This window comes from Falco rusticolus, chromosome Z (assembly GCF_015220075.1).
Source record: "Falco rusticolus isolate bFalRus1 chromosome Z, bFalRus1.pri, whole genome shotgun sequence".
In the NCBI taxonomy this organism is placed as follows: Eukaryota; Metazoa; Chordata; class Aves; order Falconiformes; family Falconidae; genus Falco; species Falco rusticolus.
The window spans coordinates 80,937,162-80,957,047 of record NC_051210.1 but is presented as its reverse complement, the minus strand read 5'-3'; the positions used below and the strand labels follow the sequence as shown (position 1 = coordinate 80,957,047).

At 37.9% G+C, this 19,886-nt stretch overlaps 1 protein-coding gene across 2 annotated transcripts in view; it reads left to right on the top strand.

Annotated features, from left to right (window-relative positions):
• SMAD2 (SMAD family member 2) overlaps nucleotides 1-17,423 on the top strand; it is a 52,716-nt gene extending 35,293 nt beyond the window's left edge. The window contains exons 3-11 of one of the 2 annotated variants that reach the window (XM_037373824.1): nucleotides 1,765-1,854; nucleotides 3,018-3,211; nucleotides 3,723-3,857; nucleotides 7,006-7,080; nucleotides 8,352-8,405; nucleotides 9,457-9,669; nucleotides 11,460-11,597; nucleotides 11,759-11,903; nucleotides 15,521-17,423. In XM_037373824.1, coding sequence (XP_037229721.1) covers nucleotides 1,765-1,854; nucleotides 3,018-3,211; nucleotides 3,723-3,857; nucleotides 7,006-7,080; nucleotides 8,352-8,405; nucleotides 9,457-9,669; nucleotides 11,460-11,597; nucleotides 11,759-11,903; nucleotides 15,521-15,644 — 1,168 coding nt within the window. In that variant the 3' untranslated portion in view covers nucleotides 15,645-17,423. The remainder of the gene's footprint in view (nucleotides 1-1,764; nucleotides 1,855-3,017; nucleotides 3,212-3,722; nucleotides 3,858-7,005; nucleotides 7,081-8,351; nucleotides 8,406-9,456; nucleotides 9,670-11,459; nucleotides 11,598-11,758; nucleotides 11,904-15,520) is intronic. The other variant, XM_037373825.1, reaches the window with a different exon arrangement.
• Nucleotides 17,424-19,886: the final 2,463 nt, after the last annotated feature.

Below are 19,886 nucleotides of genomic sequence, written 5' to 3'. Positions count from 1 at the left end.
TGTCAGTGAATGGGCCTTTGCCTGTCTGTTGCTCTCTAGTAGACAAAAAGTCTGCTAGTACAAGATTTTGCTTGTGTCATAATCAGTAAAATGTCAAAGGCCATATTTTATTCAACATTTTTATTTTTGATAAATGCAGGCTGCTGCCAAAAATTCTACTCTCACTCCTCCTTTGTAGTGCTTGGGTAGCTCCGCAGTAAGTAGAACAACTGATCTGGCTGAAAAGTAATTCTGAAAACACAAATTTTGAGCCACATAGGTTCTGTGGTCAGATAGCCAGTTTATTGATTTGGGTTGCTCCTTGGTTGCATGGATGTTTCAGCTTCCATGGGATGGCATTAGAAATGAGGCATGTGGACTGGCAAGAAGGGAGGAAGAACCATTCATTCCCTTCATCAATAGGCCATACTTGTTTTATTAAATTCACTGTGGAATTGAGGTGGCTGTCAGCCCTGAAAGTGGTTTTGTGTACAGTGCTGTGCTGTCTCCTGTTTTGTTTCATAACACTGATGAATTTTCCCTGTGTAGGGAAGAGAAGAATACTTACCTCGCTTCTCTTCCCATAAGTGTTCAGTCCAAATTTGTGAGTATATCAGCTAAGCTTAATAGTTTAGATTTAAATTGCAATGCCTATTTAAAACCAGGAGTTTCATAAACTTGGATTTTTCTTTCTGTTTTTCAGAAAGAACTTTTCAAGAGGTCGTAATTTTTAAAGGTTATGTAGCAGCCAGTCAAACTTCAGGCTTTGCAATTAGGAAGTGGGTATGTAAATTGCTTGGGAACTAAGTTCTCTTCCTTTCTGAGGCGCAAAGTCTAGCTGAGTGTTACTTATATAAAAGAAACAGTCAGTTTTCAGTGGTCACAGAGCAAGTCTGTGATAGACATGAGCTTGATTTATGCTTCTGAAAGCCTGCTGCCCGTTTACAAGCCCATGCTGTTTTCTTGCATTGCTTAAATTTACTGCTGCATTTAGTTCATGCCTTTGACTGAAGGCTCCTTTTTCATTACTGTTGTGATCTTGTCATTGAACCAGTTTGGTAAAGAGTTAGTTGTCTTTTCTCTCCTCCTGCTTGATTTAGCAATTAAAAGTTTTGTTATTATGTAGTCAGGTCTTAAAATGCTACATGGTAAAACTGATGAACATGATATTTTTTGTACAATGGAAAAGAATATTTACTACTTTAAGCAAGGAGGGTACAGAAACAGTGAGAAGTATCAGCTACATGTGCTTTTTTTCAGAGTTAGAACTTTTCTGTTTTGGGAAAAGCAGCAAATCAGTGTGTGTGTGTGGAATGATGTTAATGCTGAAGTGGTTGTACCTGAAAGTTAGATTGTGATGTTCAGTTTCAGATACACATGGCCTTTGTTTGAAGTCTTAGGGATGCTTATGTTTAAAACCAAACCAAACAAAAAAAACCCCAACTCAGCAACTACCCTTTAAAATTGAATTTTCTGAGAGCTAGGCTGAGGAAGTTTTGCCTGTTTTAAGGAACATTACAACTGTATTGACTTCTTAAAACCAGAGAACTTGTTCACCTTTTAAAAACATCATTTACCTTGAATCACATGTTCCATTTTGATAGCCTCCTTCATATAGAAAATATAGCATGAGATGTCAGTTTAAATGCAAGTCTAACAATGCTCTATCTTCTATGTGAAAGGAAGTATTCTGTACATTATTCCATGTTTGACATCATGGTGTTTTGAATAACCATATTCCATATTCATATCAATTTTTTGTTTTTGTTTTCAATTTATGCACAGCACTTGCTCTGAAATTTGGGGACTGAGTACACCAAACACGATAGATCAGTGGGATACAACAGGCCTTTACAGCTTCTCTGAACAAACCAGGTGAATATTCTGCCCTCTCTCGCATCATAGAAATCTTGTGGGAGGGATTGGCTTTGGAGGGTCTGTAATGGGATGCTTTAGCTGTAAAATAGACTAAAATGCTTCATAGGCCTCTCATGGTACAGCATTTTAAAATATTTGCTTGCCAGTGTAGAAATCCAAGTGTGTTCAGCTGATGTTTTGACCAATGAAACTCTTAATTCTGGAATATTCCTTTTTTATGCCAGTGCTAATGAAAGAGTGGGAAGACTTGTTAAATGCAAGCTCTAATGTGATTTGGTATTTATATTAACAAACTTGGGAAACTTAATTCTTTAGACCTAATCTTACAAAGTGTTTAAACTGCTTTGTATGCCACAAGCTTTCAGTTAAATCTTGCTAATTGGCTCAGATACGAGCTACTAAAGAATTGTTCGTAAATTCTTCAGTAGTTTAATGGTGGACAAATTCTAAACAGGGTCTTTATTTTTTCATGTCACATTACTTGATTTGTGTATTGAGGTTTGTCTCCCATCCCATAACAATCATAAACATCTGCATTTGTGTAAGCATATGCAGTCTGTCTTAAAACTAGCAAAACGTTTTCAGCTGGTAGCAAGGCAGATGAAGTCAAGAAGATAAATTGTACAGCCCTTACAAGATGTGCATTCATGCTTTTTGCATTACAGTTACACTGCCATGTGGATCGCTTGGGCAGCTGACTGCTTATAGGCTTATTTGCAGTCCTTCTGTGGGAATTCTTATGTTTAAAGCCATAAAGCATCCATGCCACAGCAAAGCCTTGAGGTTTAGCAGTGGAAGGGACTGTTAAAGTGTGTGATTATTTTTTTTTCTTTTAAACCAACTGTCTTCTACATTAAAAAAAAAAAGTATATGAAGCAATCATTCGTAATACTTGGTTGGAGGTAAAGTGGCTTTTAATGAACTCTAAATTCACTGGCAATAATTTGAGCAACTCAAAAATAAGTTAAGACACTGCTTGATACCAACATTTTTATCACATTTGAAGCTTTTTAACAAGAGTATAAATGTCACTAGCAGTGTCAATCCATTGAATTCTGAGAATACACGAACTACCCATCCCATGCGTGTACACTGTTGCTTGAGTGATTAAGACGACAGCATGCAGTCTGTAAATACTTCTCAACATCTTTCCCCTATAGATCTCTCGATGGCCGTCTACAGGTATCTCATCGTAAAGGATTACCGCATGTTATTTACTGTCGGTTGTGGCGCTGGCCAGATCTTCACAGTCACCATGAACTTAAAGCAATTGAAAACTGTGAATATGCTTTTAATCTTAAAAAGGATGAAGTATGTGTAAACCCTTACCACTACCAGAGAGTGGAGACACCAGGTAGGAAGACTGCTTCTGGCTTTGTATAGCTGTACATACTTGTTCCAGCATAGCATTTTAAACGAAAAAGAGAAATGTGTTGCTTTCTCTTGCCAAAAGTACAAGACTCTTGGAGATAAAGCTTTTGAGAATACCATCTCCTGAAAGTTTTTAATAGTAAAATTACTGAAAAATGTCTACAAATGTGTTGAACACAACAAATGCATTGATAAACACTTCTAGTACTGCTAGCAGTTTCCAGCGGGCTAAGTATGGTCCAGATGGAAAAGGAGAATAGAGATGACTTACCTTTGCTAATGTGGAATAGCCTTACTTGGGAGGCACCTCAGGAGTCTGTTCTTCCAGTAACTAGTAGTACAGTTGTAGTATGAGCAGTACTGAGATTCAGAAAATTTCAAAACATCTGCAAAAATTGTTAGATGGTTTAGATGTTTGGTTTTTCTTTTTCTTTTAGCTCACAGTAACATGTATTGTGAGGATCTTACTAATGCTTTGAATTTTGCTTTTCCAGTCTTGCCTCCTGTACTAGTGCCACGGCACACTGAGATTCTAACGGAGCTTCCACCTCTTGATGACTATACCCATTCCATTCCTGAAAACACTAACTTCCCAGCTGGAATTGAACCACAGAGCAATTACATACCAGGTATTTTCTTAACTCCCACTGTAAACAGTACATTTAACATTGCACCACTGGAACAAAGATGGTAATTTCATACTCCTAAGTGATTAAATTAATTAAAAGATACCAATAAATTAAGGCTTGTTGATTTAATGTCTTAATTCCAATGGAAACACCTGAATACTGTTGTTTGCAGAGCATGGTCCTGTGTGAAACCATGTTGCTGTGGTTTCACAATAGCTTACTTGGTTTCAGTAGCTTATTTAAGATTCAGAATGCTAACGAGTACAAAGTAGACATTCACCTTATGCTTTAAGCCTGTTTTACAAACATACAGTGGTTGCCAGATGCTTTGTTGTAATTGAGTAGTAAACTGCTGCTCAGTCTAACCATGTGTAGTATGTGGAGTAAATTGTAGGTTGCAAAACAGTAACTTAAAAAGTGTTTTGATCTGGAGTTCACAATTGATCAAGGGTTCCTTTGTGTACTTGTTACTGTTGTGTGCATATAGTTCTGTCTTTTTAGTATGAAGGACAGCCTAACAATATTGAACTCTTAAAAAATTCTTCCTCCCCCCTCTTTTCCCCTTCCTCACCCCAAAACAAATACCAAGACTAATCTGCTATGGTGCACCCGAAAGCCTGTACTGTTATTGAAACATAAAATTAGAGACCTTTGTTTCCTGCCCCAACTTCCTGTTTCCTGTCTGTTCAGGAAGTTGCCTAGAGTACAAAACCAAGTGAAGCTGAAGTTTTCTCATAGATGTTTAATGCAGCTATGTTACGAACAAGCTGAAAATTCAGATCTGGACTCTCTTGAAGAGTAAGATGACTGCCTTGAAAGTGAGATATATGCAATGTACAAATTGTATCTACATGTCTTAAACGGAATGTTGCTTGTGTTTTCCTTAAATGTATCAAAGAACTGAAACGGCACAAAAAAAAATTTCAGTTAATTTGTTCTCATCTTTTAATTTGTGCCACATTTGTTGCCACCTAAGGATAGCAGATCTTTACAAGAGCAATTTCAGGCACTAGAAGTCGGTGTTGTTTTCTTATGTATACTTTTTTGATTCCATCTAAGGGTGTTTGATAGCATCTGCAAACAAAATTCTGGAAGGCCACCCTTTTAAAATCCGGTGCTATGGAATGAGCTAAAGTGACTAGGTAGTTATTTGCAGGAATTCTGTTCAAGGTGGTTGCAGGTATTCATGTGATCTTCCAACGTTTATGCGGCCAACCACATCTTGCCTCTTCTCTGTCGCTGACACACTCCTGTTGTATTCATGTCATGATATCTTACTTTATTTGACCTTGTTAACTTAATCTTGAATACTTAGCTAGGTTCTGATAAATTTTGTGCATCTTGACAGCCTGCTTCAGAGAACAGTTTTCTTTCGCGGTAGGCTAGACTCACAACTGTGGTAGCTTCAAACTGCCATACTGTCAGAGTACTTGGTCTACAGAGAGGTTGGTTTCACCTGTGGCAGGGAAGATGGCCATCATAAAGGTGCAGGAAAGCCTTTAGGGGAGCTGTGTGTTCCCTTTCAGGTTACAGAGGCACTGAGCTGCATTGTCCAAACTTCAGGCAGCATTCAAGCTCTGCTAAGATTTTTTTAGTGCTGTGCTTGAGCATTTATTTGCAGCTGTGGTGGTGTTCAACCTCTGACCCTAAAACAGTATTAATAGTGCTAGGTGGAGGAAATAATCTCTGTTCAGACAGAGACTAGATATGGAAAATAATCTGTGCCAAAGAGCCTAGATTAGCAACTGGAAATTGGAGGTGTGGGTTGGATTGGTAATGGTTATTGGCCTTTTAGCATGGCTGTGGGCTTCATTATAATGAATGATTTGGCAATGGGTGGAGTCCTCTTTATCACAATGAATTCTACAAAAATGTTCAAAACAAGTATGTTTTTTGTCACCATACTCCTTGCTAGTAAAGGTTTCCCTTCACTTTCCTTTTAAATTCTCACTTTAATTTTGAGATCTATATTTAGCACACTAGTTTTACAGAATGAACCAAAGATATGATTCTTCCAGTTCATTTTTATTTAATCAACTGAGTTAATCTAGTTTCCTCTCAACGACTTCCTTCTGATCTTATTATATTGCTGTAAATCTCAGGCATGATATTTGATGTTAACTTTTAAGCGAAAGGCTTTATCTTTAAATTTCTGCTGTTTGGTAATGTAATTAAATATGTTTAATCCCTCGGATGTATTAGAGACAATTCTAAGATGATTGTAGAGATAGTTAGCTTCAAACACTTTCAATAAAGAAATCCAGGTTTTGCCTTTAATTTATAGGAAAGGGCATTTGCCCAGTTCAAAGAAAACTGTTTCCTGAAAGACTATTGGTTAACTCGTTATCAGGATTACAAAGTACATCTTGAATGGAGAAAAGTTACATCCATACTGTCCTGGGCTTTTAAGATATTTCTGTGGAGTTAAACACAGGTTTTGGTATCGGAATGCTTCAAACTTGTTACTGACTTTACTTTGATCTGTGAAACTCCCATCTTTAAAGAAAGCTAGATAAAAGACTAAATGATAGTTTTAATAGAGCTTGGAAGTAACAATAATAACAATTATAGAGCTTGTGCAGCATAACTAGATAATACAGTTATCATTAATGAGTGAGATCAACTGTTGGGCGTTGAAGAAAAATGGCTTTGGGGACTGAACTGAAAAATAACCTTTAAGTGTAGCAACTTCTATAAGGCGTGGGGGGGTATCTGATCTGATGATTATACTACATAAAAACAGCTTAGGGGTTTTTTTGGTAGAAGTCACCAGATGGTTTTTTTCATTTGTAATTCTACTAAATGTGAAAGCTGTTGATCACAATTGCAAAATTGTTACTCATTGTAGTGAAAGTGTCTTGTCTTAAATGGAACAAACAAGGATTATCTGTTAATTATATAACATGTTTGAGCAATTGACTGGCATACCAGCGATGATACATTTTACATAGACAATAAGGCAGGTAATGCATTTGAAGTCTTACTGGAAGGAAGAAGGGACAGCAAAATGAAATTCTCATTCACTGTTCATGTATCATATGGAGCTCATGAAGACTTACAGACAGAAACCCCAAATGCTAAATCTTACAAATTTATCCAGTCATTGAACCAATAGGTGGATTATTTTTTTAATATATTTTTTTAACAGAAACACCACCTCCAGGATATATCAGCGAAGATGGAGAAACAAGTGACCAGCAGTTGAACCAAAGCATGGATACAGGTAACGCTTTTTTTCACTGGGATTGCTACTTGTGATCCCTCTGCACAGCGGCATGAATTCAGCCCAAACAGTGATGCCAGTAGCCCTCTGTATAACCTGGTGTTTTCTGTTTATAATATCACTTTCAATCTTTTGTGAACAAAAGAATTTTTTGCTAGGGGACTGCTTTTAAGACATTCTGTGCCATATTAAGTACATTTCTTTGGTTTTCTAACAAAGGCACACAGGTCTAAGTCTTCATCAGAAAGCCTTAAAATAGATTTTAATAGCTGACTGGTTTCAACCTACGCCTAAGTTTACCTTCTGGAAATGGCTTCATTGAAGCAAAATGTCAGTTGGCCTAAACAAGTTAGAGAAATGGTGCATTTTGAGATCCTGTCTCTTAACTCTTGACAGCCTTAGCGCTTCTGCCATGTTTCAAATTAATTATTACATGAAAGGCTGTATTGAAAGAGTAGTAAGGCATTTGTGCCTTTGTATCGAAGGGTTTCTAGATTATCTGGTTGGCCTTAGACTTAGGCAGAGCACAGTTGATGTGCTGGATAAGAACCTCCTGCTATGTGCTGGTAGACTTGAGTGTGTTTAGTTAGCTAATGTTAACCTTTTTCAGTTAATTGGAATCAACTGCTAGTTTCTGTAAGAACTGCAATATTTTCCTGCTATATGACAATAGGCACCTTAATTAAAAAAGCCTGACATTGGCAGTCATTGTAGGAATGTTCCTGTGCAAAGCCTTTCTGTGTGTCGCCTACTAGTGCAGAAATTGTGTTGGATAGTTCATGTTTTTCTGCAGTTTTTCCTTCCTTCTTCCAGGAAAGAAAAAATTCTTCAAATGAGGAAATCCAGTTTGCTCTTTTCTAGAGAGAAATCCTCTCCCTTGAGAATATAAGCAGTATCTTGCTTGGTGTTGTCCACCTTTTCTTAGCTGTTTTTCACTGAATTTGGGAAGAAATCACTACCCTTCTCACTGGAGAAGTACATAAATAAAGTTAGGTTTGCAGAGTGTGCATGAAGTGAGAGCTCTGCCAAATACAACACTAAGGTGTTAATTGAGTCTTTATGAGGAGGCACAGGTTCCCAGGAGTCTGAAAAATTAAATGTAATCTTAATTCAGAATAAGTATGTGACATGCTGGAAAACTGGTTGTAGGATTTATAAGATTTCTCATTCCAGAGAATTTTAATGTAAACCTATATTGAGATAATGGTTATACCTAGCCATCTAAATAATGAGAATAATTTGCTCTGAAACAATCTGTATTGCTTCAACAGGATCTCCAGCAGAGCTGTCTCCTAGTACTCTCTCCCCAGTTAATCATAGCCTGGGTAAGCTGGAAATACTTTTAATTGTTTCTGTGTGTGCGATGACCCTTCGTTATATATAATGACATTAAAAATGAGAATATACTTTAAAATTAAAGAGCTCTATTAGGAGGAGACTCTTGGGTTGGCTTGCTGATAATAAACATAACAGGGCTGGGTTAATAACTTGTTAATAACTATTTCTGTAACTGTTGAGCTTCTAGCAAAGAGAAAGAATAATATGGTTGTGTGTGCAGGAATAGCAATTATAAATCCTTTAAAGGACATTAGCATTAATATCCTATCCATAGTGCTGCCCAGACTTGCAGTCTCCCATGTACGTGTGTGCTGCTGGTCTTCTCATGTACTGTTTCACCTGTAACCACAACACAATTGTTGCTCCCACAGTAGTCGCCCACCTGCTTTGATCAGGTGCCATTGCTGTGTCTCTATAAATGCCTCAGGAAGATCAGATTCCCTTGGGTTTGTTTAAGGAATGGTGGCAGGATGTGACAGGAAAGTGCTGTTCAGAACACTGAGTAAGTAATTAGAGTAGGTAAAGAGGGGAAGCAGGGCAGGAAAAGCTGAAGATGCACAGGGAAGATACTGAGCTTTTGTAGGGGAGAGCTTAGAACTGCCTTTAGATAAAGAGACAGTGGAAGATCTAGTGTAATCAAGAGATCATAATTTTCATATTAATATTTTTTCCTGTGTGCAGTTCATATTTGATAGTTTAATGTTGCCAAAATGTTGGCAAATTACAGAAAGGCAACAGAAATGTCTCAATATCTGGCACCCATGGCAACATTAGCTTAATCATTTTGCTGAGCAAAATGCAAGTACTGAACTAAATGAGCTGTGGTCAGATTAGATCACCCCTTCTTCCCCTCTCCTTTGCTTGTGTGGAATATTGAATTCCATTCTGTTTACTTAGGTAGGTAAAAATGACAGCAAGCAAAATACAATTTGAGTAGTTGCAGGAGACTGCCACTGTTGTTTCTGAAAGAGACTAATATCCATGCAGCTATTCAGCCTCAAATTCCATATTAAGCTTGTTTTTTAAAATTTTTTTTAGACTTGCAACCAGTTACTTACTCGGAGCCTGCATTTTGGTGTTCAATAGCATATTATGAATTGAATCAAAGAGTGGGAGAAACCTTCCATGCATCACAGCCTTCCCTGACCGTAGATGGCTTTACAGATCCATCAAATTCAGAACGATTTTGTCTAGGTCTGCTTTCCAATGTAAACAGAAATGCTACAGTGGAAATGACAAGGCGACACATAGGTAAAAATCTCTGATCTTTTAACTATTTAATTTCACTTTAGCCCATAAAATTTTCTGGAATGATCCAGGTAGGATGGGCAAATCTGTGTGTGGGGTTCTTTTCAGCCTTGCGCAGCCAGCCATTGAACTTCTCTCATTAGGCTTGCTGAGGAGATCTTGGTGTCTCTTGTTAAGGACAGAAGTGGAAAGACACAGAGGTCACCACTTCTGAAATGAGGGAAAAATGTAGCAGCCACTGCTAGCGCAGCCAGTTGCAATTGGGAAGAGATGTATTGATTGCTGAAGCTGAGAGGAGCTGCCTTTCCTCAATCAGTAGTCACCAAGTTGGTGGCAGCAGCAGTCACACAGGTGTCAGGCTGCTAGTGGCACAGGAGGAAGCCACTCAACTGTATGGGATTTCTGTTGCTCACATTGCTGTTTTCTGCCTCCTGGAAAAAGATGATGCACCAAAGCATCCCAAGGGGCAGGTTTTTGGCTTTTAGGCTCCTTGTTGGACCATTCTGACTTGGGTAGCATTTATATTTAGAGTTGCTTTTAACTGAAACTTAAGCTTTAATTACAAATTTTAACATGTGGCTTATTCTAAGATGCAGGATGGACGTTGCTATTACTTGAATTCTTTTCTGAAAGCTGCCATTGAGCTAACACACTGTTTTGACATGATTAAGATTTTCTTTGTAATAGTAAAGATTATTATTTTCCACAATGCAGCATCTTGGCTTTAAATTCTTCAATAAACTACTTTTTTTCTTTCTGGATTCTTTTACTTAGCAACATTCATGAGAATTTATTTTTACTTTTTTTTACTAAAGAAGTTCAGCCTCTTTAGTGTAGAACCTTCTTACTCTTTCGATGCCAAATCCAAATGCTTTCCTAATAAAATTTTAGATATGCAGAAACCCAGGCTATACTTGTGCTGGCTGATCAAAATGGTCAATGATGAGAAAAAGCAAAAACGTGAGCTGCTCTATAAAGAAACTGAAAGCTCCTTAGATTTTGTTTGAAAAATAGTTCTAAAGAAAAAGGAGAAGAGAAACTGGCCTTCAGAGGACCTGTGAATCATAAACAGTTTTCTTTGAGAGATCAATTGTACATCACTTACCATACTTCTGCTAGTAATAAACCATGCATGCAGATATTTTTTTTTTCCACTTGGAGGGAGAACAAGATCACAATTTAAAAGTGAACAATAGGATTTCTTATGGGTATTTTTTGGTAATAGGGTAAATGAACTGCTGTTGTTTTTGTCAAAGTAGTACTGAGAAGGGATATGCAGTGGGTTGTGAAATAGTGTGGGTGGGTGTAAGTGGAGAGTGTTGAAGTGGTATCCTTGTGTTTTCCTTTTTAGCCAAAGTCGCCTGTGCCACTTCACATGCAACACTTTATTAGCACAAGTTTTAATTCTGTTGAATCTAATCTTATTTCAATTTTGGTATTTCTTTTGGTGAAAAAGTTATTTGGTAATGGACACTGCTCCCTGACTTGGATTTGGTTACAAGCCATTACATGGCTAGAAAACTCTGTCTCATTCTCGACCAAAACTTACTCTGCTTCTCCTTCAAATACTGTGTGTTCATGGGAGAAAAATGCAAGTTAATTGTGTTCTGCTCCTGCTACAGCTGTCAGGTCAGCAGTGTGGTCCTGTAGATAATTGATTTCTGTTTCTGTTGTAAAGAAAAACCTTGGCCTTCTTGAAACAAAATACTTCCTTGTTTTTTAATCTGCTTGGGTCATATCATAACTATATATATATAACTAGATAACTAGAGTCCTTTTGAATTTTGCTACAGGAAGAGGAGTACGTCTCTATTACATTGGTGGAGAAGTTTTTGCTGAGTGCCTAAGCGATAGCGCGATTTTTGTTCAGAGCCCCAACTGTAATCAAAGATATGGCTGGCATCCTGCAACTGTGTGTAAAATTCCACCAGGTTAGTAGCCTACCAAAGGTCTTGTGTAAAAATACCCAGTGAATGTATTCGATAGATGACATTCGTTTTCCTTTTGATAGTTTCTTTGTAGTCTCGGGCTTCTGTGTAGCAAACACAAGTATTTATTGATTGTACCCTTTTGACTTTTTTTTTCTTTATAGGATGCAATCTAAAAATCTTTAATAACCAAGAATTTGCTGCTCTTCTGGCTCAATCTGTGAATCAGGGTTTTGAAGCAGTTTATCAGCTTACTAGAATGTGTACCATAAGAATGAGTTTTGTTAAAGGATGGGGAGCTGAATACAGGTAAGAAAAAAACCTGCTTTTAAATTTAAAGCTAATAATTTTTCTTCTTTCACTAATACACTATTTGTCTGGCTTGAAGGCCATATATACAGACTTCTTACTGCTATTGTATTGTATTCAACTTGCCATCTGCGAGTTGAACCCATATTTTACTCTTTCTCCCCCTCAGCTATGGACGTCCTAATTCATAAAGACCAGTAAACTGATTTTGGTATTGCATTGAAGCCAGCTGTTGAGCAAGGAATGTTGTCACAGTTCCGTTTCCTTGCTCAGTCCTCTTGCTTATTGTGGTGAAATCACTGACAACATCTAGAAAGTTCAGTTTGCTATGAGATTATTTGTTGTTTCTTAGACATACAGTCGTTTCTGTCTCTGTCCTGTTCTATATGGAGTATAAGGAGTTTGTTAGGTTGTGGTGTGGGATGCAGTTGATAGTACTCGACAGAAAGAACTGGAGTCAGTTGGAGTACGTCCGGCAGAATAAAACAGCTGGAGAACACACATTTAAGGGATGGCAAATATTTTGGAACTTGTAGTGGAAAAAACTTTGGAGAAGTAAGATGACTGTGTTTATGTAATAAAACCGCTAAAAACAGTTTTTTGAGTGGAAAAAATAGTCTTTTATCTGCTTTTGAATAGATTCCAATTGTATTGTCTATTAGCACAAACTAAGAGCTTATAGTTGAGGACAGTGCCTATTTTTAATGTAGTATGGGAACTTGGGAAGGAAAGGAATTGACTTCTAACTGAGCGGTATTAAAGATTTAATTTATTTTGGAGAGCTAGACATGTGGTTTTAAACAAGTCCCATAAGCCTCTCTAGAAATTGTCCACTGAAAGAATGAAGGCTGATGTATCAATACCCTTTTGCAATACATAATGATTTCCAAAAAAACCTATGTAATTTCTGTAGTTGAATAATGGCATATAGGTTCCACTGTGAATCCTGGGGGTTTGATTATTTTATCTGCTCTGGGAATACATATATGTAAATAGCAGCATCAGTATGTAGGGGAGGCTTCTCAGTGAAATGGAGCCAGTTTTGTAAAAGCCTAGTTAGATGAAATGAGATATTTGAGTAATGGAATAAACTGGTAGCTCTTTGTTAGCAAGAGGTACGCAAGAAAGAATTTGGCTCAAGTTTAAAGAACTGTTGGATTTGGCTTAAAAGGAGTATGTATACACTTACGCATAATTAAATACAACATTCAAATCGGAACAGAAGAAAGGCTTAATCAGTCAGATGATATGGAGACAACTTGAAGTGAATGGAGTGTAAGTGCTGGGTTGAAACAGTGGGGGGAGGCTTGTGGTAAAGTTATTTCTGGGGAGGGAGAATGTTGGTTGTTAGTGTGTAAACTTAACAATCCTATGTTCAGAGATCATAGGATTGAAAAAGCTGCAATGGAAATGCTGCCAGAACAGCACAGAGACTGATTCCTGACATAATGCTGATCTAGTTTCTTTGCATCTCTGTTGAAGATGATGCTAATAAATTATTGATGGACAAAACTTGTAAGTTATGCTCCAGTTGTGATTAAAGCAAGAAGAGGTTGCTCCTGCAAACAAACTTGAATTTAAATGAATGTAGTCTGAGTTGTCAAAATAGACCAGGAAGCACTGTAAAATCTGTCATTCCAGTTAAAACTTCCATGCTTCATTGTTATGTCAAAAACATTTCTTACAGAATAGGCTTTGGCAAAGTCAAAGCGTTACTTACATTTTAGGCATATGGCATATGTTCGTAAATGTGCAGGTAAGGCAAGGTGGTACATTTATAAGCTCGGTAGGCAAAAGAGCTTATAGCATTTTGCTCGCTATGTGTTGGCTTGAACTGAGGATGGTGGTAGGAGTTCAGATCAGCAGTCGAGTGTTCATGTTAGCACAGGAACTATCCAAGTCTGGGATCATCTTCTGAAGGAAGTTAAGTAGAGGTAATTACAGCAAAGAGACTTAGTGATAAATGAACTGGAAATCCATGGGTAGAATAGGCAGAGTTTTAGCTTTGAGACTGATGCTAAGTGGCTGTCACTATTTTATCAACTTTTGCCAGCGTAGTGCAAAGCCAGGGTTGTTGAACAGAACCAGTTATAAAATTTTGAGGAAATGTGTTGTGGAACACATTGTTCGGGAGTTGACAGCAGTGGAATAATGAACTTCCTTCGTCGGGAGAGGATTCAAGACTAAATGGAATTGTTTCCTGTGGTTTAGATTGTTCTTCTGTTGGGTCATTTTGTTTTGGCATAGGTGTTCAGGGCTAAGATAACAAATTTTTTTGAGTGCTGAGAGAACGCAGACCCCAGCTGCTTTCTTCTACTAGAAAATGTGAAACCACAGACACCTTCTTGAAATCCATTCTCTCACTGGCTTAACTTTTCTGCCTTTTCAGTTCCTCTGTTTATATAAACAGATTACCTTAAAGCGAAGGGTTGCAGTGCCCACAATAAAAGTGATGGGGCTGGGTTTGTGTCTGACTAATCTGCTGCTTTTGAATCTTAATGCCTCTTTGCTTTGACTTCAGGATAGATAGAATTACTAGGAAAAACTGGCTTAGCAACAGTAGTCTTGCTTGTCTAGTTTGGGAAAACTCCCATGCCTGCAGTGGGTACGGTGAAATAACAGGATTTCTCAGACAGAGTATGTCCAATACTGATTTCTCGACTTTGGATGAGAGGGAAGAATTTTGAATAACAGATCTCTGAAACAAGGATATATGGGAGAGTGAAGGCAGCTTTTATGGTTGTCAGCGCTTCAGCTTTACTGAGGCTTTCTATGTGGTGTTTAAGTAAGGGCATCTATTGTGGGAAACTATGGGCAAGTTTATATAGAAGGCAAGGGAAACAGTTTTTACTTAAATTAATCGTGTGAGGGTGTTACAATACAGAACACATGTAGAGGCTTAAGATTACAGGAAATCAGAGAAAGGTTGGTGTTCCTTTGAGATAGCATCGGTTAGCACAGTATAACCACACGCTGTGTTTTGACACTGTGTTTCTGACAAGATCTAGCAGTTTTCTTATACTTTCATCTTGTCAATTGCTTCAAAAAGCCAGACTTTCTGATCACCGTAGTACTGTGCTGTTTGGCCATGCTGACAGTGCAGAGCCAAGTGTTTCTATTCCATACGTCTCAGCGGTTGTCTACAAAATTCAAACTCAGTTATGCATACAGACTCTTTGAAGGTTGAGATACAGCTGCACACAGTGATCTGTGATGTGAACACAGCATTGGTTGGACAATCTTCACTTTTTGATTTCTTTTTAGAAGTAAGACTCTTGGTGTGGTACTTGAAGCAAATGCTGCAGTTCTTATCTTACTCTCCAGAGCAGCATATTCTCAATGTATTATGGAAAAGCATGTAATAATTCATGTGTCTTACAGATACGGAGTGTTTGGGGTTTTTTTTGTTGGGGTTCCACCCCCACCCCCCTACCCCCATTTTCTTCAAACACTGTCTGAAAAAAGGTATATAGAAGAAGATAATTAACAGTTATGGTAATGGTTGCAGATTTTGATCTTTGTGTAGTAGATATGGATGGAATCATATTTGATCATATGATGGAGACCTTCATAGCAGTCAAAGCTGCTTTCTGACTTTCCTATTCTCTATTTTCTAGGCGGCAAACAGTAACAAGCACTCCTTGTTGGATTGAACTTCATCTGAATGGACCTCTACAATGGTTGGACAAAGTATTGACTCAGATGGGCTCCCCTTCAGTACGCTGCTCCAGCATGTCGTAAAACTCCTTCCTCCGTTACCAGTGGGCTAAATACAGAGTCCAATCAACAGACTTAATATAACATCTCGTCTGTCGTAGTATTTGTGTGTGGTCCCCATGAACTGTTTACTATCCAAAAAGGTTTTTAAAAAAAGAAAGAAAAACAGCACTTGAGGTCTCATCAATTAAAGCACCTTGTGGATTCTGTTTCCTATACTCTGATACTAGATGAAAATTTAGTGTATAGAAATGCCTTCTTCAGAACGAAGAAGGGACAGTTCTAAAGACTCTTAATGGTGTTTTTATTGGGTATATAATTGAGTGTCCTAATGGTTTATCAATAACATGAATAGCTAAGTATATGTACAGGTAATGTATCATGATCTCAAATATCACAGTATTGTGCTGTTCTACATTTTAGTTCCCATAAATAGTTGTTTGTTTTTTTGATTGGGGCAAATCACTCATAAAATTCCAAGACTCTACTCCTTTATTCTTTTGTATTTTTTTATATAAGCAGGTTTTCGAGTTGTCCTAAACATAACAAGCAGACTTTCCTTGTAGAAAAGCTTAACTTTTTGCTGCCTTCTTAAAGAAAATCCCTCCATTGGAAGGGAAAGAAATGTCTTGAGATTCATCTGTGAAATCTTAAGACACTTTATATACCTAATGGGGCCTAAAATGAATTCATATTATAAATTCTGAGTATCCATCACACTAGGAGTCTACTTTTCCCTACCCATCTGAGTTGATGCATCTGTTGCCAGCAGTATTGCTGGCATTGATTTAGTTTGGGACATTTTTTGTACCTTGAATCATTGATATCAGTGATTTTTCTCATGGAATGAGAATCTACTGTAGCATTGGATACTGGATTAAGTACACAAGGTTATTGGCTTACCCCTTACATCTCTATTTTTTCACTAAACAGATGTCACTAAAAATCATGGGGTTTAGTTTTTGGAGCCAAATACCTTGAAAAATCCTTTCCCAGGGTAAACTAGACTCTTTCTTACAGGTTTTAAGTAGATGCAGCTTCCTAACATATTTCAGTAACAATTTAAATTTCTGATCTGAGTGGCTTTGTGTAGCTTACTTGCATACCAGATCATACGCATTCATTATGTCATAATGGGCCTTGTTATTAAAAGTAGTTGCTTCTGCAAAACCTCTAGGATAGTGGTCGCTGAGGTATGACCAGCGAAGGAGGACTTCTAGGTTCTTCGTGACAGTGCATGTTATTGTGAACCCTTGGACACTACAGCTGCACCATATTAAAAATATTCTGAAATATATTCTAAAAATAAGTCTGGGTTGGGGAAGGGTTGGGAAACTGTATAGAAGGGTTATTCTGACTTGAAAAATATACATCTTACTAACAATCTTGTGATCTAGCTGTCTGTCATTCTTTTGTTATTGTGGCAGTAGCAGGATTGCCTTTGTCTGTTTTTCCCATTGTTTCATCCATTACACTAGTACTGTACTTTGTAAGTACAGCTAGTGATCTTAGCTTTGAGAACAAAAATGTGGCCAGTGTTACAGCTTTTAATCGGTTGACTGAATTGATGATAGTGATGGATATTTTTATGCCATAATGACTAGGGCATAGAAGCAATACCAAAAATCAAGCCTTGAAAAAGCGGGCCAGACACCTTTAAAAAATTGGCAAAGCAGTTACCAGTTTGTGCTAGTTTTACCAGTAGACTAATGTATTGGTAGAACTTGTGAACCTAAGAAATAAGCTTCATGCGTGTTGCATTTGCCTAATATGTGAATACACTAATAAAAGTTTTAATTCTCATGGTGGTTGTTTTTTTTTAATTGCTGTATATATTTTCTGTTGAAGGTTAGGAATTAGTCCAACCCACCCAAATAAATGGCACAAGTGTCCTGCATGTTGTGGCTGGAAAGATATAGATGTTAAATCACTTCTTACACAGCTGTTGTGGAGGTTCTGGATCTGTGTGTGTTTTAGCAATGCAGACTTCTACTCTAGCTCAGGTTTATTAAAGCACTTGCTTTTTTCCCTGCTGTGATCAAATTACATCCTGCTAGCTCAGATGTTTACTTTCACCTGTGAAACACTTAGATAAGAGAGACTTGTTTGGGTGAAAGATTCCACTGCATTTATTGAGCAGGTTGCAACTTGAATGGATTGGGTGACCTAATTCTGTAGTCGTCTTACTGTGGATTTCTATATGTGTTCTTTCAGCTATGGCAATATTACTTGCTTTGCCTTGAACATTGGTAATAACCTTGGCTGTACCCTTTTTTGGCGTGTACACTTCCAGGTAAGTGCAGGGACACTGCAGGCATTATCTGTGGACCTGTGGTGCTGCCTGCACGCAAGGCTATCTCAGCCTGTGTAGAAGTCACTTTTTTTTTTTTTTCACTTCTGTTAGTACCACTAAAATATTCTCTCCTGCCATTACTGTTTCAGCCACAGCTTAGTGGAACAAGAGAACTTACCTGCATTCAAAGTGTTTGCTTGCATGTATTTCATTTAAATGCCCTTGGCAGTGCTTGAGTAGCTTTAACCTATTGTCGTTTCTTAATCTGGTGCCTTTCTGTCTTACCCCACTGTTGTTCTGCTCTTCCTCAAAATCTCACCCGTGCCAGCTCAAGGATCTTAATGCACAATGCCTGTGGTGTGTAAGGAACATGACTTTGTCCCTCTTCTATTCTGCCAGTCAAAGTACTGATGTCCAAAGTACAAATTAAAAGTGAATTATTTTTTTCACTGAGGCTGCTTTGTTAGAGAAAATACTTACCAAGCAGGGAGGACTCAGCTTGGAGATACTTTTAGGTATGGGTAGCCAGCTGCTTATCTGTATCATGAAGCTGGAAAAACTCTGTATGTAACTGTTGCCTTAAGTTTGGACTGGGATTCCATGTGCCTGGGTTCTGATCTATCTCTTGTCACTAGCCCCGTCTGAGCTTGATTTTCATAGTCCTGCCAACGCCAAGTAATTAAAAAACAGGTAGTTGATGTAAACATCTGAGCCAAAAAATATTTGAGTAGCCTTTTAGCAGCTTTGGATGCACTGAGCTGATGTTTCAGAACCCTTCCCCCTCCAAAGGAAAACCCAGCTTCATTTAGAAGTTGTTTCAGGGCTGAGGCTTTGAGAACAGTGTCAGATGCCTGGACTCCTGCACCTTTAAATTGTGAGAATTGATAGTGGAGCATCATCTCTGTGTGTTTTCCCCTTTTTGTGCATGTTTCCCATCTAGATGGTAAACTCACTCAACAGGAATTTTCTGCTGTTAACTTTAGCATCTTGCACGGAGTCTTTTGGCTTCCAGGTGCTGTTACACAAATCTAGAACGTGGTAAGAGCTGTGGTGTTTTCTTGTTCTTTTTCAGGATGTTGTGCTTAATCAGAACTTGACCTCCTTGCGACTGACTGCAGGCATGCAGTGTAGATAGTTTAACTTCAAGCTCCCTGTACAATCAGCAAGGAGAGGAATTTGGAGCTCTGGATTGCTCTGTGGTAAAGAGTCTAGACTGTGGGCTGAGGTGTCCGATTTAAAAGTACGCACAAATATCTACCTTAAAAGGTTCTTGGGTGCTGTCAGAGTAGTCAGCTTAGATGTTTAGGAATAATGGCTTTAAACTAATTTACACAGGAAAAAAAAAAAAAGAAATGACAACTACCATGCTTCACGAAGCTCTTTATTTTCATGTGTCCAACTTGACTTTTCATGTTGAAGTGGGAGGGTGTGAAGTTTGGGGGTTTGATAATCATCTGTAGCTCTAAATTGTTGGCAGAGTGAACTAAGGGTTTTGTTTTAACCTTCAAACTTGTCATACTTCATTGTGGTTACAGCTTTTTTTAGCATTGCAAACTGAAATTTTATTGCAGCTGGGTTTTGAGTTAAAATATTGTGAAATACAGGATTTCACTATACTCCACCCACACAGTGTTTTACTTGAGTATGAAGCAGTGCTCCTTTTACCAAAACAAGTTTGACTGTAACCTAATTTTGGGGATGCTGAAGCTTAAATACCAGCTCTGAAGAGTCAGTGAGGTACTGTCTTTGTTAAAAGAATTACATGTATAGCAAGTAACATGCAAGCTGTATTACAAAGTGCTTCTGAAAGGACCGGCTCGGGGAGTTAAGTTGCAACTGGTCTGGAAGTTTATTACTATGAAGAAAATATTAATGAAATGTCTGTTTTCCTGACCACTTAAGCTTGGCTAGTAAATAACTATCATGAACTGTATTAAAGGAGGCCACTTAAATATAACCTTCAGTTATGCTGG